The following is a 26,865-nucleotide window of genomic DNA, read 5'->3' as shown; positions in this document are numbered from 1 at the left end:
GTGGTAGATATGTGACCTGTCAGGTGAGAGGGTGCCGGATTGTGGATGACTTTGAATGCCAGCTCAAGAGGCTGGGCCTCACTTACATGTCCTGCACACACTGTGTCCCTGGAGAGGTTCTTCCTCCTGAGGGTTTCCCTGCTTTATTTTAGGTACTTCTATAGACAACTTCTGCTCTTCTATAGCAAAAACCCTGCTATGATGGAAAAATCAATATTTTGTACTGAACCAGCTTCTAATCTCCTCACTTTAAAGCAGAATATTAACATTTATCTGTATTTGAACCAGTTGCCAAAAGGATCTGCTCAAATTAAGTCACAACTGTAAGTATTTTTCAGGCGTTTGTAAAAAAAAGTGACCATATATTTTAGAAACAATTGTTTTAGTAGCTGAGCGCTTCTCCTCTTGGACTTCCCAGAGGAATCTCTATCTGTCCTCTCAGACACAATTATGACTTGTGAGCTGTAGCAGCCCTAAGTCCTTGCCCTGCCTGCTCCCCAGAGACTGGTCCCTCATTCCTACCTCTATGATCACTACTGCTCTTGATACTGTGATTTCTACTACTATGATAATAACTGAAATGCCCCGTTCCCCTTCTCACTGCACCAAAGACCTGATGTTGTAGGTTGCAAACCCCTCCCTGCCCAAGGGGCTGTGGGCCCTGTGCTTCCTGTTGTGGTCACAGCCAAGCCTAGGGGAGGGCAGCAGGTTCCTGTAGCCTTTGTGATAGTAAAGGCTCAGGAAGATAACTGGGGTGGCTAAATCTGTCTAATGAGGGAGGGGAGAGGTTCACAGTTGCATCCTGTGTGTTGTATTATCAAGACATACCCTAAGAATAATGTGGCTAACTATCCTTATTTCGTCTAATACTTTAAATATTATTCCTATTAAGTGATCCATGGGAATTAGATAAGTTAGGAATGACTTGTTATGAAATCAGACCATATACAAATACCAGTTTTAATAAAAAATACGTTTCCAGTGCACTTTCTGGCTCCAGAACCATGCTAACTACTACATAGCATCAAAGGCACATTTAAGTCTCTGTCTGAGGCATCATAGATAATGAGGATGGTAGAGGCTGGGCCTGGGTTTGAATCCTGTCTCAGACACAGCATAGTTGTGGGACACATGGGCAAGTCATGTAACTCCCTGGAGATCCAGTTTCTTCTTTTGCCAAATGAAGATTATATCTCTTAACTACTTGCCTCATTAGGTTTGTGGGAGGTTCAAGTCCCTTGTATACTTCCAAAGTGCTATGTGCCCAGCAGCTGTTATTATAACCAGAGACTGTGATGGGTTCTCTGTATGTTCCTTGAGGTGGAAGTGAATTGTATTTCATAGATTACATAGGATGGTGACAGAGCAGAGAGAGTTCTGAGCTTTTTCTCTAGTTGGGGCAGGTAGAACTACATCTCTGGACCAGATTCCAATTTTTCTTTTCTCTTTTTCCACTTTTTTCCCTTGTTTTTTGCTTTCCCTCCTCCCCACTCCCCCAGAGAATGATGTGGTGTGGTCAAGACAGTGATTGTGCCTTTAGCTTGATGGTTTTCAATATTGGTATTAATGGAAATTTCCTCTTTGGAGCACTCTGACTGGATGAAGTCTGACTCCTCCTTTTGGGTGCTGCATGGGCCCGAGACCTCCATCTTTCTAGGCCTTTGTGTTTTTCTTCTGTTGTTATCACTGGTTTCAAAGACATACAAACAACTGTGACATGCACTATCTCAGCTCGAATAATAATAATAGGTGACATTTATCATAGGTGACTCTAAGGAGATTTCATTTGCTCCTTACCCAACTCGTTTTGCTTAGGATGAGAGTGAGGCTCAGAGACAGGGCCTCTAGTGATGGAGTCAAGGTTCAGACCCAGGGCTTCTGCATTCCAGGTTGAGCACTTTCTGTTTGCGACAAGTTGTTCCCTCTTCACCCATGAGGAGGAGAGCCTCTGAACGTCAGCGATCCTCCCCCATATCAGGTCCCCTTTTGGTCCCTCTCCCCCGCCTCCCTCCCCTCTCCCTCAGTCCCTCCTCTCTCCCCCAGTCCCTCCATCCCTTATCCAGTGGCCCTGAGGACAGTCTTAGAAATCTTGAGGCCACTCATCCATGTGGGGAGGTCATGGTGGTGAAGGTCATGGTTAAGAAGTCAGAGTAGAGGGAGTGTGGCTTTGTCCTCAAGAGTGGGATCATTTCCCAGAAGGGTCAATTCTGAATCCTGGCCATTTTCTTTTTCTCTCCTCATTACAATGTTAAACATGAATCTCTTGTTTAGGGGCATGTGCTTTAAAAGTAACTCCCATGCTATTCTCTTTTTAGACGTCTCAATCCTTGCTCCTTATCTGCATTTGAAGCTAATGAGGAACTGAGTCTCCACGTGGCGGTGGAAGGCAAGATTTACCTCACAGTTTACTGCCCTGCAGAAGTGGTTAATCGAGTGAGCAGCATGTCCTCCAGTGACAAACTGACCCGCTGGGAGGTGCTTGGAGTGCAGGGAGCCCTGCTCAGCCACTTCATCCAGCCCATTTACGTTAACAGTATACTTGTGGGTAAGCACGGGGCTCAAGGCCTTCTGATGAGCCTCAGAGCAATCCAGTCCAGACTGTGACCGATTAAGAGTTCAGCAAACCCTGATTAGGTATTTATTGTGGGCAAGAACAGCGTAGTTAATTTAGTGTTGTAAGTCCTTGGGTGTTTGCTACCTATGAGAAACAATAATGTAGCCTCTGATTCCTTGCTGCCTGAGTTATGTGGCCCATGCCTGAAAACCTGAGCCCAGTGAAGAATGTCATTTCTAGCAGCTGGCCATTTAGATTCTGTTTTGAGTCTCTGCTTTGTTCAAACTGTTTGGCATTTTTGTTTCTTTTAAAAAGTTCTGTAGATGCCTTTTGGTTTCACAGCACAATCTTTTCTGAATATTCTTCCCCCTGCCTTCTTTTGTGACTGAAGAAAAAGTTAAGCATAGATACATGATGTGATCCAGGGACTGGCTTTGGCAATGGTAGGTAGTGTTCCGTCTCTCTGCCATGAGGAAGTGCCATATTTCATTACCTTTTCTCAGTCTCCCTTTCTTTTGGAAGGGAGAAGAATGAATGCTTCCTTGAAACTGGTCACATTTGAAGCTGGAGTGGGCTTTAGCACTCTGAGAAGATAGGAGGCGGCAAGCCACAGATTCCCAGCTCTGTGGAGGGCAGAGCAAGAGAAAAGAAAGTGTTTGATCTTAGAGAGAAGACACTTAGGCTGCACCCTAGAAGGACTTTATGAGTGTAATAGTCATTAGACGTCAGAGCAGATTACTGAAGAAATGAATTCCTGAGGAGTGTTCTTAACAAAGAATGTAGTTGTCAGAGTTCCTTGGATCACTTGAGGTCTTCTAATTGGATTCTTCCGTATTTAGTTCTGGGATTGGCCTTTGTGATTTAATTCATAGAAAGCACTTCGAACATAAAACCACTCGTGCAGCAGCACAAGTCAGGACTTTATTTCTTGTTTCTTTGGATCCTGGAGAATATTGGGTTGAAAGTTTTTCCCCCACAGATGCCATTGTTCCCTCTTCCTCAGAAAGGATCCAGCAGAGGCTGGCTTCCCAGGGAATATGGGAATAACATTCACTGTCTATTCCTTCTTTTCTCTCTCTCACTTTCCCCTTCTCTTCTCTCTGCCCCTCCTCCTCCCCTCTCTGTTTTCTTCTTGTTGGAAGGAGAGCTACAGCCATTCTGTTGCAGGGTTTGATCTTGATGGGGCCAGTTCTTTTCATTTGTATAGACAGTCGCATCATCATTAGACTCCCTTCTTCATGTCTGTAAGTTTTATTTGTTTTACACAAAGTTTTTTTTTGGGGAGGGGATTTCTTCTGTAAGAAGTTTTTGTTTTTTTCCTCTGGTATTAAGATATTGGTTTTATTGTCATTTTATTGCCATTCTTTTTTTTTAATAAAGAGTAGTTATTTATAGTGATAGCTTTGCAAAAGCATGTTCTTGTGGCTGGCTATTTGACCTCTCTCAAATTTTATTTGTTAAAATTCTTATTATTTTTCCTTGGTTTTTAATATGTTTTGAAGTAAAGTCAATTAAGGGGTGTGACTTTTTGTGCATGGAGGGAGCTATTTGCTCTTTGGTGATAGCTATCTCTCTCCATACTGATGCTTATCTGTATTGCATTTATGTTAATGAAGTCTAGATCTGCTAATGAGCCTTTAATAGTGACTCAGCCTTTTGCAATTGGTAAGAATGGGACTGGTCATGGTTACTTTGGGTTGTCATCTTACCGCTGTTGGTAGCAGGAACAGAAGAAATGGAAAAACGTTTGATGAAAACCTGTGCTTACCCTTCCTTTCCTTACATTTCTACTTTTTTCTCCCCTCTGGAAAGAATTGCTTTGTCAGAAATTCTAGGTTATTTGAACCAAGGCATGAGGTGACCCTGCTACTAAGACAGGATAGATGTGGATTGGTTCTACTGATGCAGAGTTGAAAGGAACATGTTGCTATCTTGGGGAGACTTCCCAGTTTAATTTTAAAAATTGTATGAAGTGTCAGACATTGTGCTGTGCCTAGGTGCTGGGGGTACGGAGACAAAAACAGACAGTTCCTGTTCTCAGGGCACCGACATGCTGCCATATTCCTTGGATTGAGCCAGGAATCTGGTTTTGAGAGTATTACTGCCCTCTATAATAACAAAGAACAAATCTGTTCCCACGTAACTATGTTTTAGGTATTTGAAACAAGTTACCACATTCTCCTTTGTCCAGATTTCCTTTGCCAGGCCTCTCATTTCCTGTGGTTTTTCTTCATGGTCACGTGGGAGTTTGTCAGGGGCCTCCACAGAAAATAAGCCACTCAGAACTGACCGTGAGGCTCCCCATGACCAGAGAGGGGCACGAGATTGTCTCCTCTTTTCGGTTCTCGCTCTCCTTTGGGAATACAGCCTGACACGTTGGCCAATGCAGTACCCACATTATACACTTGGGGGCTCCCCTTCTATACTTCTGGAAAAGGTTTTTGTTGTTTTGTTGTGTTGTTTTTTTAAAGCATCATACATGTGTCTTGACCTGATTTGGGGTAGGAAGGTGTTAGATGTGAAATCCAGGTGAAGGATCATAGAGCCTCAGGGTTTCTGCTGCATTTGTCCTTAGGCATTTGGAAATTGTGCAGCCTTCTAGAAATTGTTGTGTTTGTAGTGACTGCAGACCCATCTCTCTAATCCCCAATATTCTTCTGGTAATGTTATGGTATGGCTGGGCATCATGGAGTAGCATAGCCCACAAAGGAGTAAAGGTGAGCATGGCCCAGGGAGCAAGAGAGGTATGTCATAAGCATGAGCAAACTTCCACATGTCACCAATGGGGAATTATGTGGACTTCATCAGAGACATGTATGCCTGGAAAACAACGAGAGCTTGGCCAAGGAGGGAGAGCAAAAGGTGACTGGTGCGCCTTTGGGGCCTGTTTGTTGTGAAGGCAACCTGCCCAAGGCTCCTAGCACATTTCGGGACCTCCTGTGCTGAATTCATGGACAGAAGTCCAGAGGGTGGAGGGGCTTTGCTCTGCATCTTCAGGAAGGATGCCCATCAAATACAGTCATGGCTGCGTTGGGAATCAGCATGTGGCAGCGATGGGAGCCCGAGCAAAGGGTGTTCGGTGCAGTGCTCCCTCTCACCCTCTGCCATCTCTGTGCAGTGCCCCTCCCTCGCCCTCCACCCTGCCTGTGCAGCTCCCCTTCTGCCCTCTGCCATCCTTGTGCAGCTCCGCCTGTGCCCTCCCTCTAGGCCTTTCCTTGGATTCTCTCCTTTCCCTGTTTGCCATTCATCTCTTTTCATCGTAGCCTCAAGTTCCAGATGCAGTGCTTAGCCCCACACATCTGAGGAGCTCTCTGACTTGGGCCAGAACCCACCCCCATCTGGCTTCCCCCAGATAGTGGCTGCGTAATCTTTCATGGGCACCTGGGACAGGGATCATGATGGGACCTCCTGCAACGTGATCTCTCAGAGTTGGTTTTCTTGTCTGCATTAGGCCCTTACCCACCAGAGCTCATAGATGAGTCTGTGTGCTGAGTCAGCAGTTCTTGATCTTTTTTGGGTCATGGAACTATTTGGCAATCAGGTGGAGTCTACAGACTCCATTTTGGTGTGGTGGGGCAACAAACATGGGATTGCAAAGGAGGCCAGTTCTACTGGAGTACAGTTACCGAGACTGAACAAAACAAAACAACAAAACCAGTTCACGTACCCAGATTAAGAGTTCCTACCCTAAACCCTCTGTCTGCCAGGTTAGAGCTTGAGGCTTGGAGAAGTCCGAGGAAGCTCTCAGGCAGGTGCCCAAATTAGACTAGGATCTCCTTGGGAGCAGAAAGGGTGTTTTGCCTTTCGTGGCACAGTGCCTGGTACATAGTAGGTTCCTAATCAACACATGGCTGACTGACCCAACTACCAGACCACTTTCTCAGCCTTAATTTTCCTCTTTTTCATACATTCTGCATTGGACTTAACACCCACCATCCTGGTTCAGGCCATCATCCCCTCTTGCTTAGACAGTTACAGTGGCCACCTAATTAGTCATCTTGCTGGGAGCCTCTCTCCATTCCAGTCTGTGCTCCACCAGCTACCAGTTGCTGTTCCCAAAGTGCCCATTTGACCATTTCAGGCCCCTGTATGAAAAGCCTCAGTGGTTCCCTGGATCCTTTCCAATAAGATACAAACTTGTCTGTTGGCATTTTAGGGCCCCAGCCTGTCTTCTAGTCTCCTTCACACCCACTGTTTGGACAAACTGGCCTGCTCCCTGTTCTCTTTTCACAGCCTTGTGAGTCTCTGCCCTCTGTACCATCTGCCTGCGGTGCTCGCTCCCCCACCCCGGCCTTGGGGCTGCTATCTCCCTTCAGGGCTCAGTTCAAGTGGCCACCTCCTCCACAAGGCCCAGCTTGATATCCCCCGCCTCCTAAACCACCTTTCTTTCGTGTAACTTTTTAATTCACTTCGTTGTGTAGTTGAGTTCTCCTCCCTTTCATGTCCCCGAAAGAATGAATGCTTCCTGTGGGTAAGGCCTAGCACATTTCAGGCACATAAGAAATGTTCATTGAATCAAATTAACTTCTAGGGTCGCTGGAGCCCTTGCTTTGTCTGAGCTCAGCATTGCATCTCCTCCCTCCCTGCACTTGCATGAGCTGTCCTCCATGCCTGGAATGCATCGCCTTGTCTACTCTGCTTCCTGAATCCTGTTCTTCCTTTAAGATGCTGCTGCAATACTGTCATGTCTCTGTATCCTTCCTGGACCCCCCACCTGCCTGCATGCACATATACTTTACCGTTCTCCCTTCCCAGCATGTGCTGGTTTCACTTTTTTCAGTGGCCATGGTATATTCTCAAGAGAATGGAAGTGTCTGGAAGGTAAGCACTGTTTCCTTTCTTTCTCTGTATTTCTAGCATCCAGCATTGTGCCCAATACACAGTAAGTGCTCAATTTATGGTTGAATTTAATTGAATCTTTGATTTCAGTGGTATGGGCTGTTACCCATGATTGTAATGAATTCACTAAATGATAATTGGTGAAAGATGGTCAGTTTCTTCCTTTTTTGTTTTTTAATATCGCTTTTGGAACTCCAGAGAGTACCTGGGCTTTTTATCTTTATTTTGTGGAACATCTAAGGCATCTAGCCCACTCCTGGATTCCTTTGGAGTTTTGATCAAGAAATTTGTCACATTCTCTTCCAGTTCTGGTCAAGAGGATGTGGATGGCTGCTAGAAAGCTGGGGAGGTGGGGGTTGTCTTATTTCTGACCATATTACCCAGTACTCAATAAATCTGGATGGTTCCTGGCTACCTCTGTCTGGCATCTAAAGCCCTTCACAGTCTGGCCCCAACTTAACCTTCAGTCTCTTTACCCTCTCTTCCCCTCCACACCCCCGGGATCCAGCTGACCCAGCCCTGCTCGCTATTCCTCATACACCTCTCTGTGCCTTTGTGCTGGCTGCGTCCCATGCTTTGAATGCTCCTTCCCTCCTCATTTCCACTTCTTAGAATCCCTGAATTAGCTAGAGTACCACCTCGTGCCTGGACCCTTCCCTGGTGCCCTCCCCTCCAAGATGCCCTCATCTTCATTTGGTACAGGCTGTGTATGTGCTTATGTGGATTCCATGTTGTTTCTTCCGTTAGAATGGACGCTCCTGGAGGGCAGGGCCTATTTCACTTATGTCTTTGTGCCTGCAGTGCCTAGCACAGTGCCTGGCTTATAGTAGTTGCCTAAATGCTTGTTGATTTTTTGTTGCCTTCCCTATTCCTGTTTGTACAATTTGTTTTCCCTTTCTAGGGGATGGAAACTGCAGTGATACTAGAGGATTAGAAATAGCTATAAAGCAACGTGTTGATGATGCACTTACCTCCAAGCTTCCTATGTTTTATTTGGTCAATAGACCGAACGTTACCTTAGTGCCATCTGTGTATCCACTTCTGACGGACTTGGAATATAAATCACTGAGTCTGAATTGGGCACAAGGGGACATTTCTTTGGAAATTGTAGATGGAATAAATGGAAAAATCACTGAGAGGTGAGGATCTTTAATTTCTTCCAGAAATTACATATTAAGCCAAGAAAGTTGACTTTGAATTCCTAGATCAAGTTTTGTGTGATGAATATCATAGATTATAAATTATGAAATATCTACCTGCTTTTTCTTAGTAATCTCCTACCACTCCCAACTCTCCAAAGTTAAAAAGTTAGTGTCTCTTGGGGCATTTTATTTCTGGAATGTGGCTATTCTGTGTCATTAACACTAGATATATAGTATCATCTTATATATCTTTTCTTCATTTTCTACCTACATTATTAGAAAGTGGTGCATAATGTAAAAAAAAGGTACCATTTTCTCTTCCAAAACAACAACCAATAGTTTTAAAACTGTATGCGAGTGAAAATATTCTATAGCATGTACTGAGTTAAGTATACAACTTTATTTCCTGTTAGATGATGCTGTGTACTCTGGAGAACAATGTGCCTTTGGCATGTAAGATTTCTCTTAGAATGAAATATTACATGCAGGTTACCTCCTATCAGACCACCCAGGCAGAAAGCAGAAGGCTTTAGAAGTCCATGAGAAATATCAGTTGTTTCTGAAAATAGAATGTGAACTCCTTGAAGGCAGGCCCTGATTTTTGCCTTTCTTCGTATCCTCAGCACTCAGCCCAGGCCCCAGCCCATAGTAAGCACTTTAATAAAGATTTCAAGCTGGTTTAGAAATGTGTGAAGGGAGAGATGGTTCTGAGGCAGTGGCCAGCTAGTCTTTGATAGAAATATAAATGTCTTTGCCAAAGTACCCTGAGTTGAAATCAGTGTTTTTTTCCTGAGATCAAACTTGCTGCTTCTCTGGGCTGGATGTGCCTTTGTAGAAAGTAGCAAGTTTCACAGGTTCTTGGGAAAGGGATTAGAAGCCTACTTTCCCCAGTCATTTTCCTCTGTTATCTATTCCTCATCCAGTCAGGGACCCTCCCATACTCTGCCCTGCTTAAATCATCCAAGGAAGCTTCAGATTTTCCTGTCCCAGACTCTGTAAGCCTGATTGATGAGCTTTCCCCTCAAATTTTCTATTGTAATTATGAAGCTTGTATAGCATTCCGTTGATGAGTATACTTCTTAGTTATCCTAAAACTTTGATCCACTGGCATCCTTTCTAATTGTGATAGTTGACATTTCTGTAGCACTTCAAGGCCTGCAAAGCATTTTACATCTTCTGTGTCATGTGCCCCCTCCCCCACCAGCATCCCTGTGGGGCAGGTCCAGCAGCACACAGAGAAGAGGGACTTGCCTTTGATCACACAGCTAATGAAGGTAGAGGCAGGATTTGCATCCCAGTCTCCTGGTTCTGAGGCCATGCTACCCCTGTCCTCCTCCAGGGTGATGAGTGAGAATGTTGGCGCTGTCATCTTTTAGCCACTTCTTTTCTGGTATTTCTTTTCAGAAGGTTTGTGCTTAGCTCAGAAGCCCCCTGGAATGAGTCTGGGGCCTTTTGAACTTCACACAGTGAAACAGTGGCCAGTCAGGGTCTTGAGTACATAACCTGGCCTGACCTTGACAGCAGGATGGAGGGAGGGCCAGCAGCTGGGCTACTCATAGTCTGCAAGTTCCTCCTCACAGCATGTCTTCTGGTGGACTCTAGGATTCCAAGGACACCAAATTGCTCTTTTCTTTGAAGGAGGCTGCTAGAGGCCACCCTTTCCAGTGCCCCTTGTAACTTTGGGGGAGGCCACTGTTTTCCTGAATGCCCAGCTGGCTCCCATTGCCTTCTGTAGAGGCTGCAAGATGTAATGGAAAGAGTCCCCAGACTGGGAATGAGGACCATCTGCCTTGCTATTTTTTCCCATGATGGCCCTGGGCAAGTTGCTTCTCCTCTAACCCTTGGCTTTCTTGCTTGTTACTGGTTACTTCACAGAATTGTTGGTAGGAAATTATTTCTGCTAAAGATTGGAAGCCCCATGGGCCCGTGAGCTCCCATAGTACTCTGTCCTTGACCCTCTGGGAACATTGCAAAGTTCAATAACGTGAACCCCAGCCCTGCCTGGACACCAGGCTTTCCTACCCTAGTCTCTTACGGCTTAGTGACACTGGGTCTATTTTTGCTTTGAGTTTCTCCCTCTTTTAAAGTTTTGTTTCTCTAAGTAACCCTAACAGATGAGACAGGGAGTTCCACCTAGCTCAGGAGCTCTGTGACCTTTGGACCAAGCCATTTCACCTCTTGGGGGCAACATTTCTTCACCAAGGAAAAGAGGAGTTGGCTTAATAATCATAGTTAGCATTTCTGTGGCATCTTAAGGTTTGCAAAGCTCCTTGCATATCTTACCTCGTCTAATCACACAACGCCCAAAGGAGGCTTAGTGTCAGAGAACTTGTCCAGTCCAGTGTTTGAGCTCAGTCTTACCCCAGCCTCTAGCTGGATTAGATTATAAAGTCTCTTTCACCTCTAACTCTTTACTATCCTCATCCTCTTATCTCATTTTGAAATTGTACATGCTATTTGAGAAAACAGTGTGGTGTGGCAGGTAGAGGTGACCTTAGAGTCTGGAAGACCAAGGTCCATGTCCCACCTACCTGTGTGGCCCTGGGCAAGTGACTTCACTTTTCAGTGTCCCAGGCTGCTTCCTAAGATCGTGGCTTTTCAGTGTCCCTAGTATGTGTTGATGGAGGAAGTTCCCTCCTCCCCAGGGAATCTACAGTTGGAACCCTTTCTTCAGCCCTCCCAAACCACCCCCGTTATGTCATGAGATCATAGCCATCCAAGTAGGTGTCCCGCTCTTGTGCGTTTTCCCTCCGGCTTCATGTGTGTATGTTAGAAGGAGCCCTCCACCTTGCTGGAACCCTTTTCTGGCACCCAAGGCCGCCATGTTGAGGCCATGTCTGCAACCAGAGAGGGCAGTGGCGGAGGATGCTGCTGCACTCCCGTCCCTAGGGCTGACTCCTTAGGGATGTTGGTGGAGGATTTGGCCCCAAGATACTCTGTGGGCATGTGGGATTGCAGGAAAAATGAACCAAGAGTTCTGCACTTCTAGAACCTGGGTTGTCTGTTCATGGACCTTCCTCCTTCCTCACTGGGCACAGATAAGCTGGATGGGGTGAACCCCTGGGGCTCTAGAAAGGGTTTCTTCCTGGCTTAGCCACACTCCCTTCTGCTAATGAAGGAAGCTGGCTGAAGTGGGATTCAAACATTATTATAATGGTTTTACTTGGGTTTCCCAGATCTGTTTGATAAATTATTAGCTAAAAAGAAACTGCTCAGGAAAGGACTTGGAATAGTGGCAGAAATTTTCCTTTAAGAGTCCTTGCCTCAGCAATGCTAGAGCAACCATGAAATGTCTTCACGTGTCTCATGGATGTTTTCTTTGCCTCAGCCACAGACAGTTATTGAATGTGTGTTGAAATACATCAATAGATATTAGCAGAGTTAATTTAATAATTTGATCGGTCATGGAGTGGATGTTTATTTCTCTTCCACTTTAGTTCGCCCTTCAAAAGTGGCATATCAATGGCGAGTCGTCTTTGTAAGGCTGCAATGTTAAGTCGCTTTAATCTGCTTGCCAAGGAAGCAAAAAGAGAAGACTTGCTTGAAGCTAGTACTTATCATGCTGCCAAGGTGAGAGTGGTTGAAGGGACTGGCCATTTTATGTATTTTTTTTGTTACGTTTTAAGTTCTGAATGGTCTCCCACCCTCCCTCCCTATCCCGCACTAGAGAAGGCCTCCATTTGACACAGATATATCTGTCTGCCTGTAGATGGAAACGTGTATATATATATATATATATGCACATACACATAAAACCATACTATGCGTACTTGTATTTATCAGTCCTTTCTTTCTCTGGAGGTAGATAGCATCTTTCTTCACTGATCCTTTGTAGTTGATGTGAATACTTGTCTCAGGATAGCTTAGTGGTTCTCAGTCATTCTTCCAATACTGCTGTTACTGTACGCAGTGTTCTCTTGGTTCTGCTCATTGTACTCTCCATTATTTCATGCAAGGCTGTCCATGTTTTCCTAAAATCAGCCTGCTCAGCATTTCTTATAGTGAGTAGCATTCCATCACAACCATATAACACAATGTACCATTCCCCAGTTCATGGGCATCCCCTTGATTTCCAGTTTTTTGACACCACAAAGAGAGCTGCTATATTTGAGAACATACAGGCTCTGAACACCTTGGGAAACAGATCTTATAGTGGTATTGTTGGGACAAATGTCACACACAGTTTTAGAACTCTTTGGGCATAATTCCAGATTGCTCTGCAAAATGGTTGGATCAGTTCACAGTTCCACCAGCAGTGTATTGGTGTCCCAATTTTTCCATATCCCCTCCAACATTTGTCATTTTCCCTTACTATCATTTTAACGAGACTGATGTGAGATGAAATCTCAAGGTTGTTTTAATTTGCATTTCTCTAATCAATAGTGATTTAGAGCATTTTTCATACGACTATATATAACTTTGAGTTCTTTATCCAAAAACTGCCTGTTCATATCCTTTGATCATTTATCAATTGAGAAATGATTCATGTATTTGAGATATGAGACCTTTATCCAAGAAACTGCCTATGGAAATTTTTTCCCCAATTTTCTGCTTTCCTTCTAATCTTGGCTATATTAGTGTTTATTTGTACAAGCCCTTTTTATTTTAATGTAGGCCATTTTATTTCTGAAGCTCATACAGAAATAAAAACACAAGCACAAATTTAGTGGAATATTCACCACGCTTATTAGCAAATATCTTCTGAATGACATACATTGAGGTGTGACTGTATAAAGTAATGAAATGATTCTTTTAACCTAGCATTTCAGATTCAGCAAACACTTAGGAGTCTGCTTGACTTGAGGCACAGTGTTGGGCACTGGAGGTAAACCACAGGTCCTTGCCCTGGCAGCCCTGCTGCTTAGAGCCATCAGAGCTGGAAGAGACTCTAGAGATGATTGAGACCGAGCCTTTCATTATGTAGATGAGGAAGGTTAACCTCCAGAAGGTCGGTGACCTCCAGGCCACATGAGCTGTAAGGAAGCCAGGTTTTGAACCCAGGTCTCCTGGATCCAAATCCAGCTTCATTCTCCTGTATCAGACAGGGTCTTATGATAGTGATAGATCAGAAAGTGTAGAGATAATTGCTAATAAAAAAATAATAATAAGACATAAATAATAAGAAATAAATTGCTAATAGAATAATTTACATCAACTATCTCCTTTAATCCTCACAAAAGGCTCTGAGAGGAAATTGTTACAAGTTCTGTTCTCATTTTAAAGACGAGGGAACTCTAACAGAATTGAGTGCTTATGTAACATGCATGTGGTCACACAGATCAGAATCCAAACTTACAGTCCAGCTCCTTTTCTTCTACATCTGAGGTATTAAACTCATAGCTTGCTAGCCTCAAGAGGTGCGTCATACTCAAATGCAGCCCAAACCAGATTAAAATGTAATTGGGAAACGCTTAACAAAATAAATTAAAATATAAAACAACTGAGATAATGTTAATTTGTGGCTTTCTAAGTCAATATGTGGCCTTCTAGTATCTGTTTCTATTTGAGTTTGACCATATACATGATTATAATGCAGAGTATTTCACGAGTACACTAGAGTGCTTCATGGAAGCCCTTCCTTGATGCCTTCTTGTGGGCATGAAGGTGACCCTGGGTTTTTGAAGGTTATGCCAGTTGAGTTTAAGCTCTGGCAGGTTCTCCAGAGTTGGAAAAATTTCCATTCTGGTTCTAGTGACAAATTGAGTTGCTATGTGAGGCTCACCGTGTCTGGGTTTGGAGGGGCTCATTGCTACGAAGTTGGCCATACTGTGAGTGCTGGTGCACTTTTCTATTGTAGTAGTGGCAGAATGGTGAAAAAGAATAGAGGGAATCACACAACTCTTAGAATGTGTGGAAGCAGACATTTAGTATTAGACACTCTTGTGGAGTACCCAGTGACTAACAAGTTTATATATTATTGGAAAACTGAATTACATCAACATATACATTTTTGCTAAAAAAAAAAAAACCAAGCCTGGAAGACAAAGAAGTTGCATCTAAATGGAAGAATGGTGTCCAGGTTTTCCTTGGAGAGTCCTGTAGAAGAATTGGTTTGATCGTGTGCCCCAGAGGCAACAAGAATGTCTGGGATTCTTGGTCATCCAGCCTTGAGTCTTCATGTTTAGCATAAACAAAAAGACCATCATGAAAATAATTATGCCTGTGTGCAAACACCTGCTGTGAAGAAGGAAGAGAAAATAAAGGGAAAATAAAATGAAGAACTTAATAGGATGCTTCAAACCAAGTCAGCATAGACTTTGGTGCTCTTGGCTTAAGTGGGCAGAAGGAGAGAGAAGGAAAAGTATATTGGCAAACATGGTTTGGTTTGAAGAATGAAAGAGGCCAAGGTTTATAGGTCATTGCTGTACCCCTGGGCACCTTCAGTACTTTCTCTAGAAGAGAGTTTGCCATGCTGGACATGGTGAACAGAACAACATCATCTGCTGGTATTCTTTTTATGTATTTTAACAGACAGACAACTAGTAGGTTCCTGATGCTGGAGACATTTCTGTACCAGCTGTTTGTATGTGATTAGATGACATGATTAGAAGAAAAAGTTAAATTCAGTAACAATAGCTAGCTTTTATATAATGCTTTAAGGTTTACAAAGCACCTTCCAAATATTATCTCGTTTTATCTTCACAACAGCCCTGGGAGTTTAGGTGCTTTTATTATCCCCATTTTACAGATGAGAAAATGGAGATAGAGGTTAAGTGACTTGCCCAAGGTCACACTGCTAATAAGAGTCTGAGATCATACTTGAACTCGGGTCTTTCTGACTCCAGGTCCAGCTGGTCCACTCTGCCACTAATCTTCCTTTAATATGCCAGTGTCAGACTAAACGAAGAGACGTAGATAAAAAGACGCCGTTGCAAGAGCTTCAAAATATCTACTCAACAATGCTATTGATGTCAGAAAATGGGAAAAGGTAAAGCTTTGAACGCAGGTTAAGACCACTTCCTGCAGAAACTTAATTCTTGCTCTAAAGCAGTCATCACAGTGATGAAGCCAAAAGAGCCCAGAAAAACCCTTAGCCAGCAAGTGCGTGATCTTGCCAAGAGTAGAGATGGTAACCCAGGGCAACCCTGGCATAGAATGCAAAATTGTTGTGTAAATGAGTATGGAGGAGGATAGTAGAAGATGAATAGTCTGTCCTTCTAAAACACAAGCAGCAAAGAAAATAAGTCCACCCAATTAAGACACATTTTCCCAAGAACATTCACATTTGAAACTGGAAGGATGGCAGCCAACAGGTGAAAAATCTACTGTGAGAGTGGAACCTCTTGTACTTGGGATTCATAATGCCTCAGTGACCCCAAAGACCACGAAAAGCAAGTAGAGAGGTAAAGTCAGGAGAACAGCTCCAACAAACCAAGCCAACCTATGCTTTCCATTCAAGATTGTTTTACAAGATCTAGCTTAGGGAGGGACCACGAGAATGGAAGAAATCACAGCGGCCGTTTGCCATCAAAAGGCTGAGTCATTTAAAGTCTTTGAGAATGATCTACACTTAGAACGAGGATATCTTTGAATATGAGAAGGGAATATGAGAAGCTGATCTGGTGATCAATACATTTAGCAAGTACTGTGTGCTAAGCATGGGATGAATTCGGAGGAGAGAGCACACACGTAACTATATACGAGACACATAACAGGGCGAAAGCCTAGGAGAGGCCTTCTGCAGTAAGCAGACTTGGAGCTGGGCTGTGAAGGAAGCCTGACAATCCAGGAGGCAGAGGCGAGGAGGGGGAGTATCTCAGCTAGAGGGCATAATGTGCAAAGGCCTGGTGTAGAGAGCCAGTGTCACATGCAAGCAGTGGGCAGAAGACCAGAGCTGCTAGGTGGGAGAGTGTGCTGAGGGAAAGCAAGTGCAAGAAGATTGGAAAGTGTAATAGCAATTTAGATTCGAAGACCTTTCCCACTTATCATTTACATTGCTATTATTGCCTTACTGATACAGAAAGCCAGGAAAAAGCCATAGAATTTTATATTTACTCACCTTATGAAAATCCCTTGGGCAGCTGTGGGGAGAGACCAGAGTCAGAGAGACAAAGCTGCCTATTGCAACAGGCCAGGCATGAGGTGCTGAGGTGTCTGTACTGGGGGATGGTTATGTGAGTGGACAGAAAGGGAGGTGATGTAAATGAATGACAGGACTTAGCAACTGATTGGATGTGTGGGGTGAGTGCAAGTAGGAGTTGAGAATGACACTGAGATTGCGAGCCTTGGTGCCTGGGAGCATAGTGGTATCCTCAGCAGTAGTAGGGAACACTGAAAGAGGGGAGGAGTTTGTGGAAAGAAGTTTTGTTTTGAACATTTGGAGTTTCAGGTGTCAATAAGTCTGACATTTGTAGAACGTGCAACTAGAGATCAGGAAAGAGTTTAGTGCTGGATATGTCGAATCTGGGAATCATCTGCATTGTGGTCATTGAACCTTGTGGAAATGGATGAAATCACCACGAGAGATAGTGTGGTGGAAGAGGAGAAAAGGACTTACGGCAGAGAATAGGACATGGATGGAGATCCAGTAAAGTTGACTGGGGAGGAATGGTTGGTTAGGTAGGAGAACAATTGTCAGGCCAAGATTAGCACAAATGGCAGAGAGTCAATCCATGTTTTGTTGCATCTCAACTTCAGCGGCTGCATTGAGTGTGCAATCATCTGTGAACAACAAGTTGTGCATCAACTCTCCCTTTACTTTAGCCTTGGCTTGTAGACTTTTCCAATTAAATAATTTACTGTCAATGTGGTAGCTGACCTTCATGCTATTTTCATCCTTGTTGAAGGCACCTGACAACATTGCTGAAAATATCTTGCTAAAATCATTATTTTTGAACATACGTGTATGTTTACACACACACACACACACACACACATAAATACTATACTATTGTTATAGTATTTATTATAGTTTGGGTTCTACTTATTTCCCTCTGCATGTGTTCATAATATGTTCCCATATTCTTTGAATAGAGACATGTATTTTCTACAGCCATATGTTTGCTCCCTTTCAAAAGGCATTTGGCTCATTAAAATACAGTGTGATCTTGCAGAGTCTTTTCCAATGAAGCATCTCTCATGAATGCATTTAGATGAGGTCACTTTCCTTTGTAAGGCTAACTGCAAGGCTGTGCACCCATTGGATTGTCAGGTTCAGGGCAGGCATACACTAGGGCGGTGGAGGCTGGTTCTCATCATGGAAGGTGCTGGCTGGGGTCAGAGATCAGGTGGAGGAAGGGTTACTTAGCGGTGGAAATATGTTTCAGAGGCTCCTGCTTGTGAGTGATGTGATGCTGATGGTGAAAATCCCCAAATTATGGTTGTGGAGACCTGAGACTACTTCAAAGAGAGAAGCTTCCAATACACCAAGTGGCTAAAAAGTGCCTGTCGTCCAGACTGACTTGCCAAGATAATAGCCAGTTCATTGAGTCCATGCCTGAGTACATTTATATTGAGCAAGAACTAGAGGAGGGAAAAGAACCGGGCCCAGGATTTAATAGGAGGAGAGGTCAGATCTGGCACATCTGGGAATCTGGCAGTCCTTTAGTGGTCTCAAGGTGATCCTTATACGTAGCTCATCTTTTTTTTTTAATTTTTGTTTTCAGTTCCACATTTTCTCCTTCCTCCATCTTCTCCCTCATCCATTGAGAAGGCAAGAAATATGATGCCCATCATGCACATATGAAGCCATGCAGAACATATTTCTGCCTTAGCCATGTTCATCAGTTCTCTCTCTGGAGGTGGATAACATTTTACATCATGAGTCCCTTGGAATTGTCATAAGGTCCACCTTTTTAATGCAAGTATTTTTCTGGTGATGCCATGTGGTTGCAAATCCTGGATACCACTGTTCCCCAAACAGATAATTTATTAGATGCTTACTGTGTGTGCCAGGAACATTGCAGATCCATGTTCTACGTAGATGACTATTTGGTTTTCCTAAAGTAAGGTCTGACCAAGGCCCTCCTCTGCTCAGAAAAAAATGTCTGTGATTCTCTGTTATCTCTAGAATAAAATACAAGTTTCTTTGGTATTTAAAGCCCTTCACAGTCAGGCTCCTGTCTGATAAATTTCACACCTCTTGACCTCGCTTCTTACTCCAGGCTGCATTCCTGACTCCCTGGACTTTGCTGCAGAAATCTCTTCACCATGGAAGTTCACCTCCCCCTGGACTTGTCATGCCATGCCAGAAGTACCCTTTGCTCTTGCTGCTGCTGCCTCTTCTGTTCGGCTGATTCCTCCCAGAACCTCCATTTTCTCTCTTTTCAGCTCCCTTTCATGTGTCGTCTTTCCCCATTAGATTGTAAGCTCCTTTAGGCAGGGACATTCTGTCTGTCTTTGCATTCCCAGTTCTGAGCACCACATTGGCTCATGGTCAGTACTTCAAAAATGCCCATTGACTTGACTCACATACAAATGGACCTCTGGAGTTTGCTGTTATCTATATTCCATCTCTTGTGTCTGCCTTGGTGTGACCTCTCCACCTCTGCCACGCCTGGAATGGTTTACCTCCTTTCCAGTGTCTTGAGTCCATGGCTTCCAGGCCCAGACCGAGGCCATTCTCTACAGGCCTGCCCTGATTCCTCCGGTTGGTGATGTTCCCCCATGAATTTACTTCATATGTATTTTGCATTTCCTCATGTGTGACCATGCATTTTCATGTAAATTCGTTGAGAGCAGGATCTTTTGGGGGGTGCTTTTGTGCAGCGCGGTGCCTGGCACTTGTAGATGTTTACCGGGATGCTTGTTGGAGTGAGTTTACTTGTGGAGGACTGAAAGGGCAATGGATGTGTGGAACATAGCCAAAAGTGGGCTGCTCCCAGCTATGGCAGGAAGAAGTGTAAAAGACACCCAGGGAGCCTTTGATTGCAAACGAAAGTGGGCCAGACTTGTGAGAACAAGAGCTAGTAGCTCGACAGCCCGAGGGGCTTCACTGTTCCATATGAAATGTGCAGAGGAGGACAGCTCCAGAGGAATTATGGGAGAGGTGCTCAGGAAGAGAGCATGGATGAGGGAGCACGTATCCTGCCAAACAGCGCTGCTCTGAGAGATCCAGGGGTAGGTTTTGGCAGCCACAGGTGGGAGCTGGGGCAGAGAAGACTTTGGGAGGGGGCAGCATGGGAGTTGGGCATGAACCTTAAGGTAGGAATTTAGCAAACAAGAGGAAGAAAGGGAATGGCATCAGCCAAGGCATGGAGGCAGGAAAACACAGGATGTCTTCTGGGTTTTGGGGATGTTGAAAGGCGAGGCGGGAGAACAAGATGAGAGAAGTAGTTGGGGTATCATCAGATTATGCGGGGATCTTATGATCATAGATTTAGAATTGGAATCCAGTGTAAGTCCCCATTTTGTAGATGGAACCTAAGGCCCAATTAGTGATTTTGCCCAAAATCACTTAGATCCTGAGGGATGGAACCAAGATTTGGGCCCAGGTCTTCTGACTTTAAATAGAGTCTTCATCCACCAACCCCCAAAACCTTTAAACTTCCTGTGATATGTATCAGGGAGAAGAGTGAGCTAATCAGATCTGTGTGGAAGAAGGGTTTTCTGCCGTCACATATAGTCTCAGTTGGAGAAAGGGGAGGTAGAGACAGAAAAACCTCTGATTTTAGGGAGGCTGTTGTAGTTGTTAATGTGGATCACCAAGAAGTGCTGTACAAGCTGGGCTGGTGGCCATGAGGATGGAGAAGAAGGCAAGGAAGAAAAGTAGACAATCACACATGCTGTGGATTGGATAAGAAGGGACTGCGGAGGTAGACTTGAAAGGAAAGACCAGATGTAAGGGGCATGGCGGTGCCCCAGACAGAAAGGAGAAGGAGCAGGCTTTGGAGGAAAGATGGGGAGTGATGGTGTCATAGATTTACGGCTGGAAGGGCTCTTAGAGGATGTCAAGTTCAGCCCTCTCATTTTGAAGTGACTTGTCCAGGGGTCGCTCAGCTAGTAAATGTCTGAGGCAGGATTTGAACTCAGGACTTCTTGACTCCAAGCTTAGTGCTGTATCTACTACTCCATGTTGCTTCATGCTGTCCTGTGGGAGTGCTGGAGATGGAGGTTCAGGAATCGTCCTCATCGAGGGAGTAGTGGAAGCCTGGGAGATGAATGGGTGAGATTTTCAAGGAGAGAGTGTGGTGTGAGAGAAGTGGAATGTGAGCAGAGAAGGGGCAGGTTCATTTTTAAATGTCCTTGTATCCTGGTGCCAGGCACATAGTAGGGGCTTAATAAATGCCTGAATTGATTCAAAGAAGGCCGAGAGTGGAACGCTGGGGGAATACCTACATTAAGGGGTAGGGGAGATTATGAGGAGGCAGAGGACACAGAGAGGAAGAAGAACCAGGAGAATATGGAAAAAGAGAGGATCTGGTGGAGGGGCAGGTTGTTCTGCAATGTCACATGGTGCCAAGAAGCACCAGAACTTAGATGTCTTTAAAAGTAGTCTCACTGGGGGATCGTACCCTTATTTCCAGAGTGCTCCACTGCTAATAAGTGCGTGTGCGTGTGTACGTGTTTCTGTGAGTGTATATCCGCAGTGAGATTCATCTCGCAGTTTGGCCTTGTCATGAATACCTTTTCAAGGAGTTAGGTGTGGTTTTTAATGTAAGAAAATATATTTAAGGTATTAAGATGGTAATTGTGCTGCCTTAAGTCTTTCAGTCTATTTAACACTCCAGCATCAAACCTGGACTTCGTCCATTAGCTCTCACATGGATAGTGTAAACACAGTCACTCAGTTTTTCTAACTTGTTTATTTCACTTACTGGAAACCCTTTGGGAGATGACGACTTGACTCCAATGTCCAGCTGGTTCAACTAAAAGGCAACTCAGAAATGCACCAACCATCCACAATACAATTCTTTCCATCTCACTTTCTCTCTTGATTCTGAACTACCTGAAGCATTTCTTCATATATAGGAAGAGATCTTTAAAAACTTTTCGTGATTATCCTTTAGATGAGCAGAATCACCAAAGCTTATATGGTTCCTGTGCATTAAAATCATTGAAGGTTAAAGTTGGAAGAAGCTGTAAAGATTATCACATCTGTAAGATGAAAAGGCCTCACTAGAGTCAGCTCTAGTGAATTTGTTGGAACTCCTCTGGTTTTGTGGGGATAATGAACTTTTCTGGGTTTAATGCTGCAGTGGGTATGTTAATGCATTGTTAATAGTACTGTAAGGTTCCACTTGCCCAAGCATTATCTCTAGGAGTGAGTAGTGTGAATTGGTAATCTTGATACTTTTTGTAGCTATACTAAGATTGCTTTTCTAAATTCTACAAGAAATAATTGCGGGAAATTCCCCTAAGGCACCAAAAAGTAGTTTTTACCTTCAGTTCTTTATTAGGTTAGTGGCTCGTTGTGGAGAATTATCATAATTGACCATTTCCTTATTTTTTTTTTGTGAGGGTCATCTGTCGTTACATGTCCAGAATATTTTCTATTTAATTAGATTCTAAAAAGATTGATGGGATAGGTTGGCATCTGAAGGGTATCAGTCATTGATCCCTGGGGAATTTGAGCTCTGATCTTTTTTCTTTTTTTTCCTTTTTTTTTTTTTTTTTTTGAGTTCAGGATTCAGCTCAGCAGTCCTGTGGTCCTTTAGGACAAAAAGGGGATAGAGGGTGGGGCTTAGTGGAAATTCTCACAGGGTATGCCTGTTCACTTTGTAACTTGAAGGAGGAGATGAATCTGCTGGTGGTGGCCCTAGGGGAAGCCAGAGGCAGTGAGCTGTGGCTGGTGACCAGCAGTCACATGGGCCTTACGAGGAATTTGGCCAAATGCCCCAAAGAGGAATGACTCATTTTCTCAAGGTTAGTCTTTACCAGATTAAAAACCCGCTAAGATTAATTTTAGGATATGTGTTTATGTTGGGAATTAGAGAAATTTCTGAGCAGCAGTGTATTTAAAAAAAATCTTTTTGAATGGAAATAGAATTTTCCGCGAACATTCTCATATTCCCTTTAAGTTAAAGAAGTAGGTAGGCTTACCTTGTTTATTTAAAAACCTTAATGTTCTCAGAATATCCCTGAAGTTTCCAGTCACCAGCTTCTCCTGCTTTTTGGTTTGATCACCCTCTAATGTGATGCATTTTTTTTTTCTTAGTGCATGTCTGGACCCTACCAAGAAGCTAAAACCTTGTTAAAGTCGTACTTGCAGCAGCATGGCTATGGGGCCTGGATTATGAAGTCTTCCTGCATTGAACAGTTCAGCATGTGACCATTTGTGTTGTGTACAAATGCTTGTAGTTTTTGGTGTGTTTTGACGAGTAAAAATGTTTTAAAAAAAAGAAAGAAAGAAAAGATATCAATAGTGTTTAGCTTTCAAATCAGTGTCTTATAACAGCAATGTCCAGCAAATGCTGAAAATTTGTAAAAATTCATGTCAATTTTATTAAACCATTAGTTATTTTTTTTTAGTAAAGCAATTACTTTACTCAATATTTGTAGACTTTCTGCATTTATTTTTTGCAATCATTTTTAAATTATTACCCTCTTGTAGCCTAAGAGAGAATTCTCATTCTTGACAAGTTTTTAAACTTCTAACCATTTACATTTTCTTCTGATGACCATAGTTGTGCATTGCTGCAATATACTAGTTTTCCAATAAACTTTTATTTGAAGAAAAAAGCACAAAATAGGGATTAAAAAACGTATATAACTTGTGCAACTGACTGATTTGTGGTATGTGCCAGGCCCTGAGGGTACAGTTACAAAAATCATATGATAAATGGAAGGAAATTTGGAGTGGGAAGGCATAGTAGTTGGGGCAGTCTGGAAAGGGCTCATGCAGAAGACATCCTCTGACCTGAGGTTTGAAGGTATATGGGGGTTCTGAGGTCAGGTAAGCAAGGAAGGGGCTCCAAGTGAGTTACAGAAAGAAGTGTGAAGGAGTGATGGTTGTGTGCTCGGACAGGTAGGTTGGGGCCCACTTGTGTCCATAAACAAGTTGGGGTCCACAGTCCATAAACAAGTGCCTTCTGTGTGCCAGGCACCATGCCAAGCACTAGCATTACCAAGACCAAAAGGAAAGATAGTTCCTGCCCTTAAGGAGCTGACACCCTCAAGGGGAGGAGAAGACCCAAAAGGAAGCTAGATTCAGGGTGGGGAGGAGGGGGGACAGCTGGCCTGGAAGCCTTTGTTAAATGGAGTCTTTGGGAGGAATTCTTCACTGTCTGCACATCTCTAAATGTCCAGCTCAGGAGTTCCTGTATTATGGTCATGTCCTTGACAGAAATAAGGAAATTTAGCAGGGAGGTGGGTTTAGGTTCTCTTTCAGGCAGGTTGAGATGCCTGTAGAAACTCCCAATGCATAGACTTGGCATATACACCCGCACGTGTCTAGGAATCATGTGCCTTGAGTAATTGAGCTCAAAGCTGTTGAGATCACATATACCATGTACTGTAATATACCTGTCATTTCATTAGTATAAAGGGCTTCAGATGGCTGATTGATGGAGATCTTTGCTGTAATTTCCAGGCTGGGTGCTTCCTGGGGCAGCTAGAGGTTAAGGGGTTTGCCCTGGGTTCCCCCAGCCAGTGTGTGTCAGAGGCCAAACTTGAAGCCAGCTCTTCCTGATGACTTCTAGGGCAGCCCAAGGCATACCCTCCCTGCAAAGCTTTCCCTCTTGGTGCCCTCCCCACACACAAGCTACAGATCCCGATTTTAGAGCAGCAAAGCCTTTAAATTTGGTTGATCTAACTTAGTGTATGTGCGCATATGAGATAAGCCAATTTTGGAAGTTCCCCTACCCTGAAGTCGGCGTGTTTAGACCTTGTGAAGATTGTCACTCTTACACCATACTTGACTTTTATCAGCCTACTCCTTAGCGCCACAGCGTCCGTCTGTCTGTCATCCTCAGTCTGTTCTCTTCTTACGAACTTGCTTTATTGAGGGTCTGCTTCACTGTTCCCCTCTATCATCTCACACTTAGACTCCTTGGTAAAAATGCATGTGGTAAAGGGTTTTTTTGGTTGATGAAGTTTAGGTAAACATAGTAGAGTAGACAAAAAGATATTCTTTTGAAATGATAGGTACCTCATTCTTCCAAATCCCTGGCCTCTTTCCAGTGGATGATAATGCTTTGGGATTATTATTATAGTTTTCTGGTCCTTGCCAGGTTTCTATCAAATGATCCTTGTCCTTTATTCCTCTGGCCTGATGTCTTCTTCCTCCCTGAAACAAAATCCCTAATTGCTTGTATCTCTCTCTTCTCTTCAACTCCCAACTTCCTGTTATGGTACATTTCCCTTGCATCAGAGAAATTCTCATCCTCTCTTCTTCATTTACTTGGTTTATCCTTTGAAAGGCCGAGTGAGAGCATTGCTCATGGACTATGCCTCCTTTCTTACTGTTTATGGTTTTTTGCTGTGGATCCTAGACTATGGAGTGGGAAGGGGGGCGATGTTGCATCACTTGACCCTTCCATTCTGTCCTGGATTCTCTTGAACTGTGTATTTGTGAAGGATTCACAAGTCCTCCCTCTATTTGACATCATGATGTTCTCCTGACATCATGCCTTCCCTGGCCCCCTGAAACAAGGTGTGAGAATTAGAACAGTGGTCAGGCAAAGCAGATTCAGCCGGGAAACTGCAACTGTGTGGCTTAGATGTGGGTTTACTCAAATGAAACTGAGGTTTTTTTGTAACAAGTATAGCAAGTAATAAGTGCTGCAAGAAATAAGAGTATTTTGTTTTGGATATGGTCAATTTTTTTTTAAAGTAAATGGAGTTGTAGAACTCTTAGACATTTTTTCCATGTCTCTTTAATGTAGTGTGTGTGCATGTGTACGTTTGCTTCTATATGCCTACAAATGAATCCAAAAATGTTCAGAAGTGCTGAAAATACACACATTAGTCAGCTCCAATTTTCACTGTATAGGAAGGGAAAATATTGCTAGACTTTCAATAACAAGTTTGATTCTTTGAGAACGAACTGAAATAGATGAATCTAGATAAAAGTAATTATGGTTTGATTTAAGATATGACAGCCTATTGTTGGGTAAACAGGAAATATGTGAATTTCCTCTTTAGACCTTTTGATCCAAATGGCATCCTGTGAAGTATCAACTTTAATCTTACTCTGCTCAGCTCAATGGTTGTAGCAGACACCATAGGGATAGCCTGATCACTTAGATACATTCTTGCCTGAAAAAATGTATTTTCATTAATTATGCTACAACCAAATCATCTTTTGAGGTTTACCTAGCTTGTTTTTCAAGGCTGGATTTCTCTTTCCATGGACAGAGACTATAAAAAGGCAGAAAATGTTTCCTGTTCCCAAGGTTGGTGCCACCATTTAAAACTTAGATATTCTAAGGAATACTTTCCCCAGAGCAATAATTTCAACTTGTCTAAACATAAAGAGAATTCTAATTTTATTATATCACTCTTATTTGCTAGCATTTTTCCTAGTCTTAAATTTTGGCTGAAATACAGTTAAATTGCTGTATTATAGAGGCATGTTAAATGTGAATTTGTGTGGATGAATGCATTGAAAACTCTTAAGTAGCATTCATGAGCCTTTCTGTAATATTTTAATAATGATTTTTAAAATTGACTATCCATAGCCACATTTTTTTCAGTCTTACGTGATTGGAGGTGTTCATGGGTACAGTTTGAAGTCTCTCTTAAAGTAGGATTTGAACATTTCTTAATGTTTTTAACCCTGACCTAAGATTTCAGTTGGAAGATGAGACTGTGCATGAGACTGTGCACAGTGTCTTCTATCCTTTGAGATTATAGTTGTATCATCCTTGTCTCCTAACTCGGCATAATCGACCTCCCTACTCCCAAAGGCATCGACAAAACAAATGATAGAAATCAACTTGGATTTTAAGAATGAAGTTTTTTTAGTTTAAAAATGTAAAATTTCAGGTGTTTATTGAAAAAAATAAAGTCTGTAGATCACCCGCAACAGAAGCATTATTTGGGGGAAAATGCCAAGGTTTATAGCTATTCTGTCAAGTCACAACCCAGGTGGCTCATAGCCACAGTAATGTGGCAGTGTAAGGCTACCAGCATGCATACTTTTGAAGTGAATCTACCATTCTAAAACATGAAAACCATTTTTGATTTATAGTCATAATCGACTGATTATTTGGTGGTTTTGGAAAAATGTTATTTCATATAGCTTTCACAGTAAGCAGGTATGGAAATGGATCCATTACCTAGCATCTCCGTGGCGTGCTTTTGAAGGCAGCTCAGCAGTGCAGTGAGTAGAATCGGCTTGGAGTCAGGAAGACCTGATTTCAAATTCTGCCTCTGACACTCCCACCTGTGTGACCCTGGGAAAGTCAGTTAGCCTCTGGCTGCCTCACTTTCCTCATCTATCACATGAGG

At 43.2% G+C, this 26,865-nt stretch overlaps 1 protein-coding gene across 1 annotated transcript in view; it reads left to right on the top strand.

Annotated features, from left to right (window-relative positions):
• ADAD1 (adenosine deaminase domain containing 1) overlaps nt 1-22,964 on the top strand; it is a 53,630-nt gene extending 30,666 nt beyond the window's left edge. Inside the window, exons 8-12 of the mRNA XM_036764565.1 lie at nt 153-323; nt 2,316-2,545; nt 8,295-8,532; nt 11,973-12,105; nt 22,631-22,964. Of these exons, the coding sequence (XP_036620460.1) occupies nt 153-323; nt 2,316-2,545; nt 8,295-8,532; nt 11,973-12,105; nt 22,631-22,744 (886 nt within the window). The 3' untranslated portion in view covers nt 22,745-22,964. The remainder of the gene's footprint in view (nt 1-152; nt 324-2,315; nt 2,546-8,294; nt 8,533-11,972; nt 12,106-22,630) is intronic.
• Nucleotides 22,965-26,865: the final 3,901 nt, after the last annotated feature.

This window comes from Trichosurus vulpecula, chromosome 6 (genome assembly GCF_011100635.1).
Source record: "Trichosurus vulpecula isolate mTriVul1 chromosome 6, mTriVul1.pri, whole genome shotgun sequence".
In the NCBI taxonomy this organism is placed as follows: Eukaryota; Metazoa; Chordata; class Mammalia; order Diprotodontia; family Phalangeridae; genus Trichosurus; species Trichosurus vulpecula.
Note: the sequence above shows the minus strand (reverse complement) of the source record. Positions and strands in the feature narration are given on the sequence as shown.